This window comes from Carassius auratus, unplaced genomic scaffold (genome assembly GCF_003368295.1).
Source record: "Carassius auratus strain Wakin unplaced genomic scaffold, ASM336829v1 scaf_tig00021845, whole genome shotgun sequence".
In the NCBI taxonomy this organism is placed as follows: Eukaryota; Metazoa; Chordata; class Actinopteri; order Cypriniformes; family Cyprinidae; genus Carassius; species Carassius auratus.
This window is the reverse complement of record NW_020525140.1, coordinates 12,178-26,584: the sequence shown is the minus strand read 5'-3', so window position 1 is coordinate 26,584 and position 14,407 is coordinate 12,178. Positions and strand designations below refer to the sequence as shown.

At 32.7% G+C, this 14,407-nt stretch overlaps 1 protein-coding gene across 2 annotated transcripts; it reads left to right on the top strand.

The window, feature by feature from the left end:
- The first annotated feature begins 683 nt into the window (after positions 1-683).
- Positions 684-11,304, top strand: LOC113077165 (nicotinate phosphoribosyltransferase). 2 transcript variants are annotated; one of them, XM_026249625.1, is made up of 13 exons: positions 684-1,144; positions 2,663-2,790; positions 2,871-2,953; positions 4,178-4,308; positions 4,406-4,521; positions 4,985-5,178; positions 5,266-5,403; positions 6,490-6,574; positions 6,670-6,750; positions 6,843-6,945; positions 9,968-10,125; positions 10,847-10,954; positions 11,037-11,304. In XM_026249625.1, the coding sequence occupies exons 1-13, from the start codon at positions 895-897 to the stop codon at positions 11,121-11,123; spliced, it is 1,662 nt and encodes a 553-aa protein (XP_026105410.1). In that variant the 5' UTR covers positions 684-894; the 3' UTR covers positions 11,124-11,304. The 2 variants fall into 2 exon arrangements, with proteins under 2 accessions (XP_026105410.1, XP_026105409.1); XM_026249624.1 differs by having other exon boundaries at positions 685-1,144; positions 5,263-5,403.
- The last annotated feature ends 3,103 nt before the right edge of the window (positions 11,305-14,407 follow it).

The following is a 14,407-nucleotide window of genomic DNA, read 5'->3' as shown; positions in this document are numbered from 1 at the left end:
GCGTCACACGAGAGTTTGAATGTGTGTTATTATATTATTTTGATGGCTGTACTATAATTATAAAAGAGGGTTTGTAAAATTAACCTGTCATTTCACCTTAGATGACATTAAACTGGCTTTAAAGAATGAGCTGGACCTTGTACAGCTTATAAAACAAAGTTTAAAAATGCTTATTTTGATACGTTTATGTAATGCAAAAACATGTTTAAAAAAATACCCCTGGTGGTTTTTGAGCAAACGGCAGGAGGTTCTGAGTTAATGAAAAGCTGATAATTAATTAAACCTTAAACAATCTAAATCTAAATGTCTGTTTGTTTACGTGCATGTCTCGTGACATTAATCGAGGTCAGAGAACGTGAATATGTAAATGTTTTGTTAAATTATTTAAAAATTTACTTAAACTCTTAAAGGTTTTCAAGTAAAATATTAGGTGATGGGGGGGGTTGTGAAAAACGAGCAACAATTATGTTTCAATGTGATGGAAAAATATTATTTTGTATATTTATATATTTTGTATTATGTAGTTAAGTAAAATAGATTATATTAAACTATTTTTTATTATTATTATTATTTTAATTTAGTTATTTATTTAAAAAAAAAAGTTTTTTTTCCCTTTCTCGCATTACACACTCCAGTCCAGACAGCGGCGGTAACGCGCCTACAGTTTGTTTTGGAAAACGCTAATAAAACCAAAGAAGAAGAAACAGCAGAAACACACCGCACCGCAGTGATTGAAGAGCGCGTGAGAGCGGAGTAGTAGGCGGAGACTGTACACTAGCACGAGTCATGTAACTGTGTAAAGGGTCACCCGGTTACACGTGAGCATGCTGGGACAAGAGATCGTACTGAAGGAGACTTAGAAGAGAACAACAACCTGATGAACTGTACTGGATAATGGCGACATGTGAGGGAAGTGAAGCGCGTGCGGCGCTCGAGCGCTCCGTGGTCAACCGGGTCCCTCCGTTACTCACGGATCTGTACCAGTTCACCATGGCGTACGCGTACTGGCGCGCGGGGAGACACCACGAGCCGGCCGTGTTCGAACTGTTCTTCCGCGATAACCCGTTCGGAGGAGGCTTCTCGCTGTTCGCGGGTCTCAGCGACTGTCTGCTGTTCCTGCAGAACTTCTCTTTCTCAGATGAAGGTGTGTGTGTGTGTGTGTGTGTGTGTGTGTGTGTGTGTGTGTGTGTGTGTGTGTGTGTGTGTGTGTGTGTGTATGTGTATATATATATATATGTGTGTGTGTGTGTGTGTGTATACACTGTATGCTTGTGACATAACTTTAGTACGCATCTCAAAACCTAGTATGCTCCCTAACTAGACTGCATTCGTTATACGTCTTAAAACCAAGTGAACTTACTAATGTTAAATCAAAAGCTTTTTTTGGAGCATGCAGCTCAATACTTAGTATGCTGCCTAGATAGAAACCATCTTTTGGGCCCAAAACCTAGTGCATGACTGATCTTTTGGGCATGCATCTTAAAACCTAGTATGCTGTCTATGTAGACAGATTCTGACAGATGTCTCAAAACCTTGTGATGTAATCAAGTATACTTTTGAGCATGCGCTACTTAATCTAATCCAAGTGATCTTGAGTAGGGACCCAAGCCCTTTTTTTTTTTTTTTTGATCATTCCTTGCAAAACCTAGTATGCTGCCTGACGGAAAACAATATTTTTTGTCATATGCATTAAAATTTACTACATAAACTACTTCTTAACCTTGCATCTCAAAACCTAACATGTTGACCTAATATGTTGTTGGCTATATATCTTAAAAACAAGTGAGCACCCTATACTCAAAAGTTTTTTTTTCATCTAAAAAAAATAGTATACTTCCTAACCCGAACAACATATTTTTGGTTTAAAACCTAGTGAGCTGACTACCTAAATCTGTATCTCAAAACCTAGTATGCTGTGTACATAGACTGATTTAAGTTGACTGCATTGACTGAACTTTTGAGCATGCATCCTAAACCCAGTACACTGCGGAACTATTTGCGGTATTTGGTAGGCATGTGTCTTAAAACGAAGTGAACACCCTACCAAAACAGCGTCTTTAGTCATGCATCTCAAAACATAGTATGCTGCATAACTACTATAGTCAGAATTTGTTAGGCATATGTTTTAAAACCTACTGAGCTGACTACCTAAACCGTTTTTTTTGTTGCATGCATCTAAAAAACCTAGTGCACTGCCTGTGTAGACAGCAGATTTAGGTATATTTCAGAACGCTGTGATCTGAATGCATAGAGTGCTACATTGTAGCATGCATCATTAAACCTAGTATACTTGCTAACTAGACAGCATTTTTGAACGTGTCTCAAAAGCATGTGAGCATGCATTAGAATGAGTTGCATTGTGCAGCATATTTGAGCTCTGAATACCCTTGTGTGATGCCTAAAGATGCTGTCTAGGTAGGCTCACTAGGTTTTAAGACATATGCATGCTTGCATGAGTTAATTGACACACCCACCGAGTGTATGCACTTGTTTCTTTACATGCATTCTGTACATGCAATCCGATGTTGTTTTCTGTCAGTAGTTGTGTGATGCATGCATGCAAAGAAATAGTTTCTACTGCATTTTTGTCCGGTGCATTGTAGATTGTGTCTGTCTGTGTCTGTGTTATTTATTGAGCTCATCACTATCTTGTGTGTTTCAGATGTGGAGTATTTGCGCTCCGTTCTCCCAGCAGCCACAGATGCTGCTTTTTTCTCCTATCTGAAGGAGCTGGACTGTTCGGCGGTGTCCGTGTCGGCGGTTCCTGAGGGCTCGGTGGTCTTCGCTCGAGTATGTGAGCGACTCCGAGGTCAGCTGTAATCTGATCTGCTGATACGAGAGCTTGAGTGTTGACTGTGATTCATGTTCAGGTTCCTCTGCTGGAAGTGTCTGGACCGCTGGCCGTGGTTCAGCTGCTGGAGACCAGTCTGCTCTGTCTGGTCAACTACGCCAGGTACATGCAGCACTCTGTATCACATTCAGTCAGTAGTTTCATGAATGCAGTGGTGCCTTTATCAACTGATTGTGTGACCCTGTTCTTCTTTAAAATCACCTGGCAACATGAACAGGGGAAAAATGAGTCTAGAAAAGTCACATTTTTGAAAAAGGAGAAGTTTAAGGTTCAAAACGGTGTTATTCATCCAGGTCTGAAAGTCTTTGTTTATTAAGTTTATTATTATTATTTTATATGAGGTTTAGAACCATGTCATTCTGATTTGTGATTTTTTTTTTCCTTATTTTTTTTTTCTTTAGCAATATAAATTAATAAACATTATAAATACTGATATATTTTTTAACTTTTCAAAACTATATATATATATATATATATATATATATATATAATAAAAAATAAATATTAATAAATGTTAGTATATTTGAGATTATTATAGTTTTTAAAGTATTTATTTATGTATTAAAAAAAAAAAAAAATATATATATATATATATATATATATATATATATATATATATATACATACACTATCTTTTGAATAAATATTTATTTCACTTTTGCTTTTAATTTTATCAAGTTAAATGAGTAGAAGAAATAACTAGAAGAAATAAAATAAGTTGTAGTTTAAAATTACATATGTAGTGTATATATATATATATATGTGTATATGAGTTCAAATTTAACTTATCTCATGTTACAAAAATGTTTTTAATTGTTGAAGATTAATTGTTTTTAATAGATTAACTATTATAACCTGGACCAGAATAATATTTTTTATTGTTATACTTATTATTATTATTATTGGTATTATTTATTTATTTTCTTATAATAACAAAATTATTGAGCTTGATGATTAAACAATTCAGTTAGAGAAAATTAGATTATTTGTTTTTTTATTTGCAGTGAAAAAGGTCAGTTATCTACATTCATTTAAATGTAGTTTTTACTTATTTTAGAAAATAGCACACTATAAGTTGAACAACACTTCGAGCTCTTCTTGTGTTTATTTGCCTCTTCACGGTGAACTTCCTGTTGGAGTCATTCATTTGTAAGTGGCTTTGGATAAAAGCATCTGCTAATTGAGATATCGCTCTAAAAATAAGATTTGTGCTTGATTGTTTTTAGTTAATGCATAGGACTCTGTCTCCAGGATTTATAGCTGTTGTTGTTGTTGCTGCATCTGAATGAATGTGCTCCGTGTGCTGATGAAGTCTCTCTCTCTCAGTCTGGTGTGTAGCAACGCTGCTCGTTTCCGTTTGGCTGCAGGTCCCAGACGCAGATTAATGGAGATGGGGCTCAGACGAGCTCAGGGTCCTGACGGAGGCCTGACCGCTTCACGATACACATACATCGGTGGTGAGAGACCCTCGTTTACAACAACACAGAGAGCTCGATGACTTCAGGAGACACATTCTGTTTGATTGAGCCTCATCTGAAGTGCTTGTTTCTCCAGGGTTTGATTTGACGAGTAACGCTCTCGCCGGACGTCTGTTTGGGATTCCTGTGGCGGGAACCATGGCACACTCTTATGTCACTTCCTTTTCCTCTCTGGAGGAGGTGTGGCCTCAGGTGGAGTTTTTCAGATTTGTTTATATATTAACTAACATTCTGATGTTTGGGGTCGGTTATATATATATATATAATATGCACACTTTTCATCTTTTTATAACATTTGCATCTGCATTTATTTGATCAAAAATTATAAAAACATTATTTTAATGTAAAATAGTTGTTTTCTATGTGAATACAATGTAAAATGTAATTTATTTCTGTGATGCACCGCTGTATTTTCATATGTTCAGCATCATTCCTCCAGTCTTCAGTGTCACATGATCTTCAGAAATCATGAAAATATGATGATTTACTGCTCAAGAAACATTTCTGATTATTATAAATGTTGAACACAGTTGATACTGAGATGCATTTAATTTTTTAGGATTCTTTGATGAATGGAAAGTTCATTCCTTTTTTGCATCCTTCTGTATTTCTGTGACTGATCTCAGATAATAAAGCGTGTGTGTTGGTTCGGCAGACTCTGGTGCCCTGTGGCGGCGGAGACCCTGTAGACCTGGTCTGTCTGGTGAAGGGCTGGCTGGGTCGCGTCTGCCAGTTACTGGGGTCAAAGACGAGCCTGGTTCGTGAGGGTGAGCTGGCGGCCTTCCTGTCCTACGCCGTCGCCTACCCACAGAACTTCCTGCCTGTGATTGACAGCTACAGCGTCAGCTGGTAGGACGCTCTCAGAGCCTCGAGATCCTTCAGTAGTGTGTGTGCTGTGGTGTGTGTGACTCTCTGTGTGTGTGTGTGCTGCAGCAGCGGTCTGCTGTGCTTCTGTGCCGTGGCTCTGGCTCTCTGTGAGCTGCAGTATCAGCCGCTGGGGGTCCGGCTGGACAGTGGGGACCTCTGCAGGCAGTCGCTGGAAGTGCGCCGCGTCTTCAAACAGTGCAGCCAACAGTGAGACACTTCCTTCAGAACTCCTCTAATAACACAACATTATCATTACCGCTCAGACTCCTTATCTGAAGTGTATTTAGAGAATATTATAGCATGTATTCATATTTTGAATTAGCTTTATTTTCATATTTACAATTTGAGTTTAAGGATATTAGGATAGGAGATTATCCTGATTTCTGTGACTTAAAAAATAAATAGATAAATAACAATTTTAATAATAGAACTTAAAATATAAAACTTAAAAAAAAAAAAAAGAAACTATTATAAAAACTAAATAAAAATACAACAGTGTATTTATTATTATTTATTTTTTTTATATTTATTTTTTCAGATTTGGGTTTAAGTGAAAAGTGATAGGAGGATATTATCCAGATTTTAAAATAGTAAAATAAAAGAAAATAAATAGATAGATTAAAATATTTTAATAATAGAACTTACAATATAAAAAATGTAAACAATTATAAAATATATATATATATTTAAATATATATATATATATATATAGTTTATTTTTGTTACTATATATACATATAATTATTATTTTTTTATTATTATTATTATTTGGGTTTAAGTGAAAGGAGGATATTATCCTGTTTTGTGTGACTTTAAACAAATAAATAAAATACATTTTAATAATCCAACCTTAAATATAAAACTTAAAAAATAAAATGCAACAATTATAAAAATATAAATTAAAAATACACCGAAAATCAATCTCTCTCTCTGTGTATGTATATATATATATATATATATATATATATATATATATATATATATATATATATATATATATATTCCATTTTTTGTACATTTTTGTTTTAAGTAAAAAAGTGAAGACAAGGATATTGCACTGATTTATGTGGTAATAAATAACTCAAAATTGAACTTTAATTTTACACTTTTTATTAAAAGTAAGATATAAAAAGTTGAAACACTAAAATTAAAGTTCAATAAAGCTATAAACTAAAACATACTAGAAACCTATTTTACAATATTAGCCAAACCTATAATTATAATAATAGAGTATATAGCACTGGTTTTACCCAGAAGTCCGATCTGTTTTCTTCAGTGTTTCTCTGTCGACAGGTTCTCAGTTCCTCAGTTTGAGTCTCTCATCATCGTCGGCACAAACAGTATTTCTGAACAGAGTCTCGCTGAACTCAACAAGAAAGTAAGAGCTCTTCACGTCACAGATCAATAACAGACAGCTGTAAAGCCATTCATGACGTGTGTGTGTGTGTGTGTGTGTGTGTGTGTGTGTGGCAGGAGAACGAGATCGATGTTGTTGGAGTGGGGACTCATCTGGTCACGTGCACACGTCAGCCCTCTCTGGGGTGTGTATATAAGGTACAAAGAGTTGTGAAGTCAACACAGCATTCAGATTCACACACACTGCTTTATTAATGCATGCTGATGGTTGTGTTACTCACTCACTGCAGTTGATCGAGGTCAGAGGTCGTCCCCGAATGAAGATGAGTGAAGATCCAGAGAAAAGCACACTGCCGGGACGCAAGTCTGTCTATAGGCTTCTAGACACAGACGGTCCGTATTTACCTGTTTATAATCACCCTTTTAATTATATCTATTATATATTTATTATATCGATTAGATTAGATTTTTGGAAACAGTTTACAATACAGTTCCATAAAATAATAATGAAAAAATACTTCTAGAGCTGAAAAGTTGTGTCTATTAATATTAATGGACTAAAGCTGACACGAACCAACAAGAGTTGTATTTTTATTAACTAACATTATTTTTAAGATAACTAAATACTGTAACAATGTATTAGTCATTGTTAGTTAATACTAGTAAATGCATTAAATACAGATAACAAATACTGTATATGCATTAAATTAAGGTAACAAATATGTGCATTAAATACTGATAACAAATATGTGCATTAAATACAGGTAACAAATATGTGCATTAAATGCAGATAACAAATATGTGCATTAAATACTGATAACAAATATGTGCATTAAATACTGATAACAAATATGTGCATTAAATACTGATAACAAATATGTGCATTAAATACAGGTAACAAATATGTGCATTAAATACTGATAACAAATATGTGCATTAAATACTGATAACAAATATGTGCATTAAATACTGATAACAAATATGTGCATTAAATACTGATAACAAATATGTGCATTAAATACTGATAACAAATATGTGCATTAAATACTGATAACAAATATGTGCATTAAATACTGATAACAAATATGTGCATTAAATACTGATAACAAATATGTGCATTAAATACTGATAACAAATATGTGCATTAAATACTGATAACAAATATGTGCATTAAATACTGATAACAAATATGTGCATTAAATACTGATAACAAATATGTGCATTAAATACTGATAACAAATATGTGCATTAAATACTGATAACAAATATGTGCATTAAATACTGATAACAAATATGTGCATTAAATACTGATAACAAATATGTGCATTAAATACTGATAACAAATATGTGCATTAAATACTGATAACAAATATGTGCATTAAATGCAGGTAACAAATATGTGCATTAAATGCAGGTAACAAATATGTGCATTAAATGCAGATAACAAATATGTGCATTAAATGCAGATAACAAATATGTGCATTAAATACAGGTAACAAATATGTGCATTAAATACAGGTAACAAATATGTGCATTAAATACAGGTAACAAATATGTGCATTAAATACAGGTAACAAATATGTGCATTAAATACAGGTAACAAATATGTGCATTAAATACTGATAACAAATATGTGCATTAAATACAGGTAACAAATATGTGCATTAAATACAGGTAACAAATATGTGCATTAAATACAGGTAACAAATATGTGCATTAAATACTGATAACAAATATGTGCATTAAATACAGGTAACAAATATGTGCATTAAATACAGGTAACAAATATGTGCATTAAATACAGGTAACAAATATGTGCATTAAATACAGGTAACAAATATGTGCATTAAATACAGGTAACAAATATGTGCATTAAATACAGGTAACAAATATGTGCATTAAATACAGGTAACAAATATGTGCATTAAATACAGGTAACAAATATGTGCATTAAATACAGGTAACAAATATGTGCATTAAATACTGGTAACAAATATGTGCATTAAATACAGGTAACAAATATGTGCATTAAATACAGGTAACAAATATGTGCATTAAATACAGGTAACAAATATGTGCATTAAATACAGGTAACAAATATGTGCATTAAATACAGGTAACAAATATGTGCATTAAATACAGGTAACAAATATGTGCATTAAATACTGGTAACAAATATGTGCATTAAATACAGGTAACAAATATGTGCATTAAATACAGGTAACAAATATGTGCATTAAATACAGGTAACAAATATGTGCATTAAATACAGGTAACAAATATGTGCATTAAATGCTGATAACAAATATGTGCATTAAATGCTGATAACAAATATGTGCATTAAATGCTGATAACAAATATGTGCATTAAATGCTGATAACAAATATGTGCATTAAATACAGATATAACAAATATGTGCATTAAATACAGATATAACAAATATGTGCATTAAATTCAGATATAACAAATATGTGCATTAAATACTGATAACAAATATGTGCATTAAATACTGATAACAAATATGTGCATTAAATGCAGATAACAAATATGTGCATTAAATTCAGATATAACAAATATGTGCATTAAATACTGATAACAAATATGTGCATTAAATACAGATATAACAAATATGTGCATTAAATTCAGATATAACAAATATGTGCATTAAATACTGATAACAAATATGTGCATTAAATACAGATATAACAAATATGTGCATTAAATTCAGATATAACAAATATGTGCATTAAATACTGATAACAAATATGTGCATTAAATACAGATATAACAAATATGTGCATTAAATACAGATATAACAAATATGTGCATTAAATACTGATAACAAATATGTGCATTAAATACTGATAACAAATATGTTCATTAAATACAGGTAACAAATGTATGCATTAAATACAGATAAGAAATATATGCATTAAATATAGATATGTGACCCTGGCGCACAGAATCAATCATAAGGGTCAAAGAAAAATTACGATTAATACATCATCTTGAAGCTGAATAAATCATCTCTCCATTGATTTGTGGTTTGTTGGGATCAAACAATATTTGTCTGAGATACAACTATTTGAAAATCTGGAATCTGAGGGAGCATTATTTTCCTAAATATCTTAATCTTTACTTAATATCCTAATGATTTTTGGGATAAAAGAAAAATAATTAATAATAATTTTCACCCATACAATGTAGGCTTATTTTTGTCAATTTCTACAAATATACCCCAGAGACTTAAGACTGCTTTTGTGCTCCAGGGTCACGAAAATCTATTCTCATATGTATTATATTGTTCTATTCTCATCATATATAAAGAATCAAATTTAATTCGGTCAAGTTTTGCTATGGCATACAGAGAGAGAGTATTGCATGAATGTATTTGTTGTGGACGTCTGTTTGGCAGGTCATCCGCTGATGGATCTGATCTGTCTGTCAGAAGAAGCGGCTCCTAAAGCGGGCGTCTCTCTGACCTGCTTCCCTCTAGGACTGAACAAGACTCTTCAGACGGTCACTCCGGCTCGAGTAACCAGTCTGCGCTTGGATGTCTTCACCTGTGGACAAGTAAACACTGCCAATATCAGTCTGTGCTGCGGTTGAGGACAAGTGGATGAGATGAATATTTGAGATCCGTTTTACAGAAACAGTTCACGCTCTCTCAGGCCATCCGAGATGTATATGAGTGTGTTTCTGCATCAGATTTGAAGAAATTGCATCACTTGGTGATTGCAAGTGAATGGGTGCCGTCAGAATGAGAGTCCAAACAGCTCATAAAGACATCACAATAATCCACAGTCCATCATTTAACATCTGGAGAAGAAAAAAGCTGAGACAAATCCAGCAATAAGATGTCTTTAATGTCTAAAATATGAGTTTATGATCCATAATAACACAAAAAGTGCATCTCCTGTTGTCTGTCACATCAAAATCCAGCCACAGATTTGTTTAGAGCCGTTTTAAATAATCGTAATCTTAAAACATCTTAATGATTGTTTCTTTTGTCTTGTTAAGACACAAGCTGATGGACTGGAGTACTTACTGTGATGTTTTTATCAGCTGTTTGGACTCTCCTTCTGACGGCACCCATTCACTTGCATTGAGCAAGTGATGAAATGCGGCATTTCTCCAAATCTGATGACGAAACAAACTCATCCTTATCTTGGACGAGCAGATTTTCAACAAATGTACATTTTGCTATGAGTTCAAATTGACTTACATATATTAAAAATCTCCAATGGTGATTTCATAACCTTTTTTAATTCAGATTTGTGATTTATGTGCACAGATCACGTTTCCCCTTAAGAATGCATCAGAGAGTCGTGAGCGTGCACAGATTTCTCTGCAGACGCTGCATCCTCACCATAAGAGACTACAAGAGCCGCACGATTACACCGTGAGTCCACCAAATCAGAAACTAAAATACCTGAAGATGACCCCTGCAGACTGAAAGTGTGTTTCTTACCATTGTCTTAAAGGTGGCTCTATCAGAGCAGCTGCACTCCCTGGTGTCTGATATCACTAAAGGAAACAGTAAAGGCAGCAACTTCCTGTTGTCCAACTAAAGCCAAGCTGAAACACAAAGTGCCCTAAAATCCCTGATTCCCTTTTTAATAAGTCCTAATAACAGATTCAGCAATGCTGCTTGTTGTGGTCCAATAGCATTAACAAGCTCTTTTGTCAATGTAATTAAATTAATCATTTACTGTTAGTTTTACAACATAATAAAGTTTTTTATGTGATTCATGAATTTATGTGTTTTGTCCGAGCGGCAACCTCCCGCTCTCTCTCGTGAGGCCAATAAAGAAGTGACTTAAACTGCAATTCATCGACTGGCCGCTTGAGGCTGGCGGCAGAAGAGAGTCAGTCCCATAGACTCCCCATGTTAAAATGCCCAACTTTACAGCAGAAAAATACATGTTTTCAGCCTGGTTCAAAAAATGATTTTGGTATATATAGCTAATTTTGCCCTTCATGACAACTGTGAGGGGGGTGAATTTTTTTATAACTCATCCGTTTAAATTATATTAAGCCTTAAAATCCTGTATAATTAAGGGCGTGGCCACTTGAGTGACAGGTGGATTGCAGCTGCTGACAATGCAGTCGTGCTAGGTGGGCGTGGCTTCAGCAATTTTTTTACAGTCTATGGTTTTGTCTTATAATCCTGACTGTAATGTGATCTAACTTGAAATATTTTTTATATAATTTTTTTTTTTAAGATTTAATTTGATTTTAGTAAATTAGAAAATCTAGTAGTCTTTGATGTTAGCAAATGCTAAGTAAATAAATAGTAGATTTTTATGTAAATCAAATTTAATTAAAAAAGCTAACAGGATATGTTTGTTTTTCATATAAGTGTTATTTTCGCATCATTGTGATATTATTGTAACACTTCACAATAAGCTTGTATTATGTAACATTAGTTAATGCATTAGTAAAAGATAAAAGTAAAAATTAAAAACATTAAAAAAAATTATAAACAAAATTACCAAAACTTGTTAAATATTAATTTGTATTAATAAAATTAAATAATAATACATATTAAATATTTATAATATTAAATGTAAAATAATCAATTAAATGAAAATATTAAAATAAAAATTAATTCAAACATTTAATAAAAACTTTATGTAGTATGTATACTATGCACTATATTTTGTATTAATGTGGCATGTTCAATGCCACATTATTTAGCATTTTTAATTTAAACTTTTGTTTAAAATGGAAAATAATTTTTTGCAGTGCAGAAAAAGATGCTAAAATCAGCTGTAATTATTTTCTGCTTCATTAATAACTATAAAAATGGGAAGATCACGTAAAGTGCATTGCAATATTTATATATTCTAAGCAGATGTATATTTTAGATACTATTATAGTTTTTATTAAAAATTGTTTTTGTATTTTTTCGGTTTACACTTTAATTTTAAAGTTGTAGCAGTTTTGTTGTGTTTCTGTCCTTTAAATATGTCTCTACATGGTTTTCGTTATTTTGTTACATTGTCTTGACCTCTGACCTTTGACCTGTCTTCTGATGTAGTAACAATATTGAGGAAAAAACTGCTTTATTATTATTTATTTTTCTCAATATTGTCACTACATCAGGAGACAGGTCAAAGGTCAGAAGTCATGTCAAGACTTAAACTTAGCAGAAACATGCAATTTGGTGCAGATGCTGATATATATTTATACAGTATGACATTATGATGCTTGTGATGTAAACCAGTGAGATCACAGTGTAGCAGAAACTTGCATAAAATGATATAAATATCAGTCATCATCACTCTTTAACTGCCATTTAATATGTTTTAGGTAGATGAGATTTAAAAGATCAAAACATAATGCAGAGATGAACAATAAAGCATGAAATCATGCTTATTTTGTGTAATCCAAATAATTATTTTTAAAGAAAAGTGTGTTTGGGAGTCCGTGACATTCAAGTCTTGAATCGGATTCGGAAGCTCTCAGGATGACATTAATAAGGAAGTATTCTAACAGCTGACTCTTGTCGCATTGGGGATTGCAGGAATGAATATGCAGTAAAGACTGATGAAATATGGGCTATTGCTGCCAAATGTGTTTGGATTCTACACTGAGTGGCTCCCCAGACACACGACGACTGCACTGGGAAACGAGACGGCTCAAATCTGGACAGTTTCAAATCTATTAGAAGAGATGAGGCCAATTTAAGAGCATGCAGATGATGTCTGAGAATGGTGTTCAAACAAAAGTGTTTTTATTTTAAGATTAAATTGGTGTATGAGAGCTTCAGGGTCTGAGGCTGTAACCAGTGACCTGACCACAAGAGAGCAGCATTAGGATGCGATTAGGACGTGAAAACATCAACATGCACGAGGACTATGTCAATGCGATGCTAACATCTCTACTTATGCATATGAATGTGCATGATTTAAAAAAATAGCTTTAAAAAGAATTTATCTGAAGAATAATGTAAACGTATTATTTGTATTATTATTATTTGGGGCAGAATCATTAATGCATTACATGGATATTTAGTCACGGTCATTTTATGATATCACTTTTTTGTTTTCTAATTTTAAAATTAAATTTTACTACTTTAATAGATCGCTTTTATGGAAATATTATGTTTATTTTAGATTATTCATGCATTATTAAAAAAACAATTCTGAATTTTTTTCTTTAAATAGAATAATATAAAACAACGTAATGCATGGAAATAGTAGTCGGGAATGTTTTATTTACAAATTATATAAAATCGGGAAAAAGCATATTACCTGTTATTCTTTAAAAAAAATCACAAGATTTTTAAAGTATTATTTGACTACTGTAAAGTTTTTTCATTATTCAAGAAAACATTTGACCTGCGACATGCAAGTTTCATTTTTTTTTTTTTTTTTTTTTTACAATTTATATTTATAACATCTTCAAAAATATCAAATAAAAGTTATAATGTATGGAAATATTAGTGCATTTGACTACAGAGTCAGATCTATTTAATTATTATTATTTTAATTGTATTTATTTTTTGCATTTTTAAACAATAAAACAATGCAATCTTGATTTAAACGATTGACAGTAACAGATATGACAGACATAGATATCAGATGTATTTCATAAAGAAATTGATGCATGGCCAAATTACATAAAACAAAATAACTGTTTTATTTTATGCATTTTAAAATCTATTAAAATCATGCTTTAAACACACTTACGCTCATTCATATTTAATCAGAGCAAGTAGATTATAATTGGAAGTTATAATTTAATCTAGTGATCTGTCACGCGCGTTCCTTCCATTAAACGTCGCGTTATTGCACTAATTCATCACGCGTTTGGGATCATGAACGCAGGCTTATGTTCCAGAGCTGCA

What these genes read in the sequence shown, in the direction of transcription:
- LOC113077165 (XM_026249624.1), top strand. Translation starts at nt 895, where the DNA reads ATGGCGACATGTGAGGGAAGTGAAGCGCGTGCGGCGCTCGAGCGCTCC. An exon ending in ACGATACACATACATCGGTG is followed by an intron (nt 4,309 to 4,405) that starts GTGAGAGACCCT and finishes TTGTTTCTCCAG; the next exon opens with GGTTTGATTTGACGAGTAAC. An exon ending in TTCAAACAGTGCAGCCAACA is followed by an intron (nt 5,404 to 6,489) that starts GTGAGACACTTC and finishes CTCTGTCGACAG; the next exon opens with GTTCTCAGTTCCTCAGTTTG.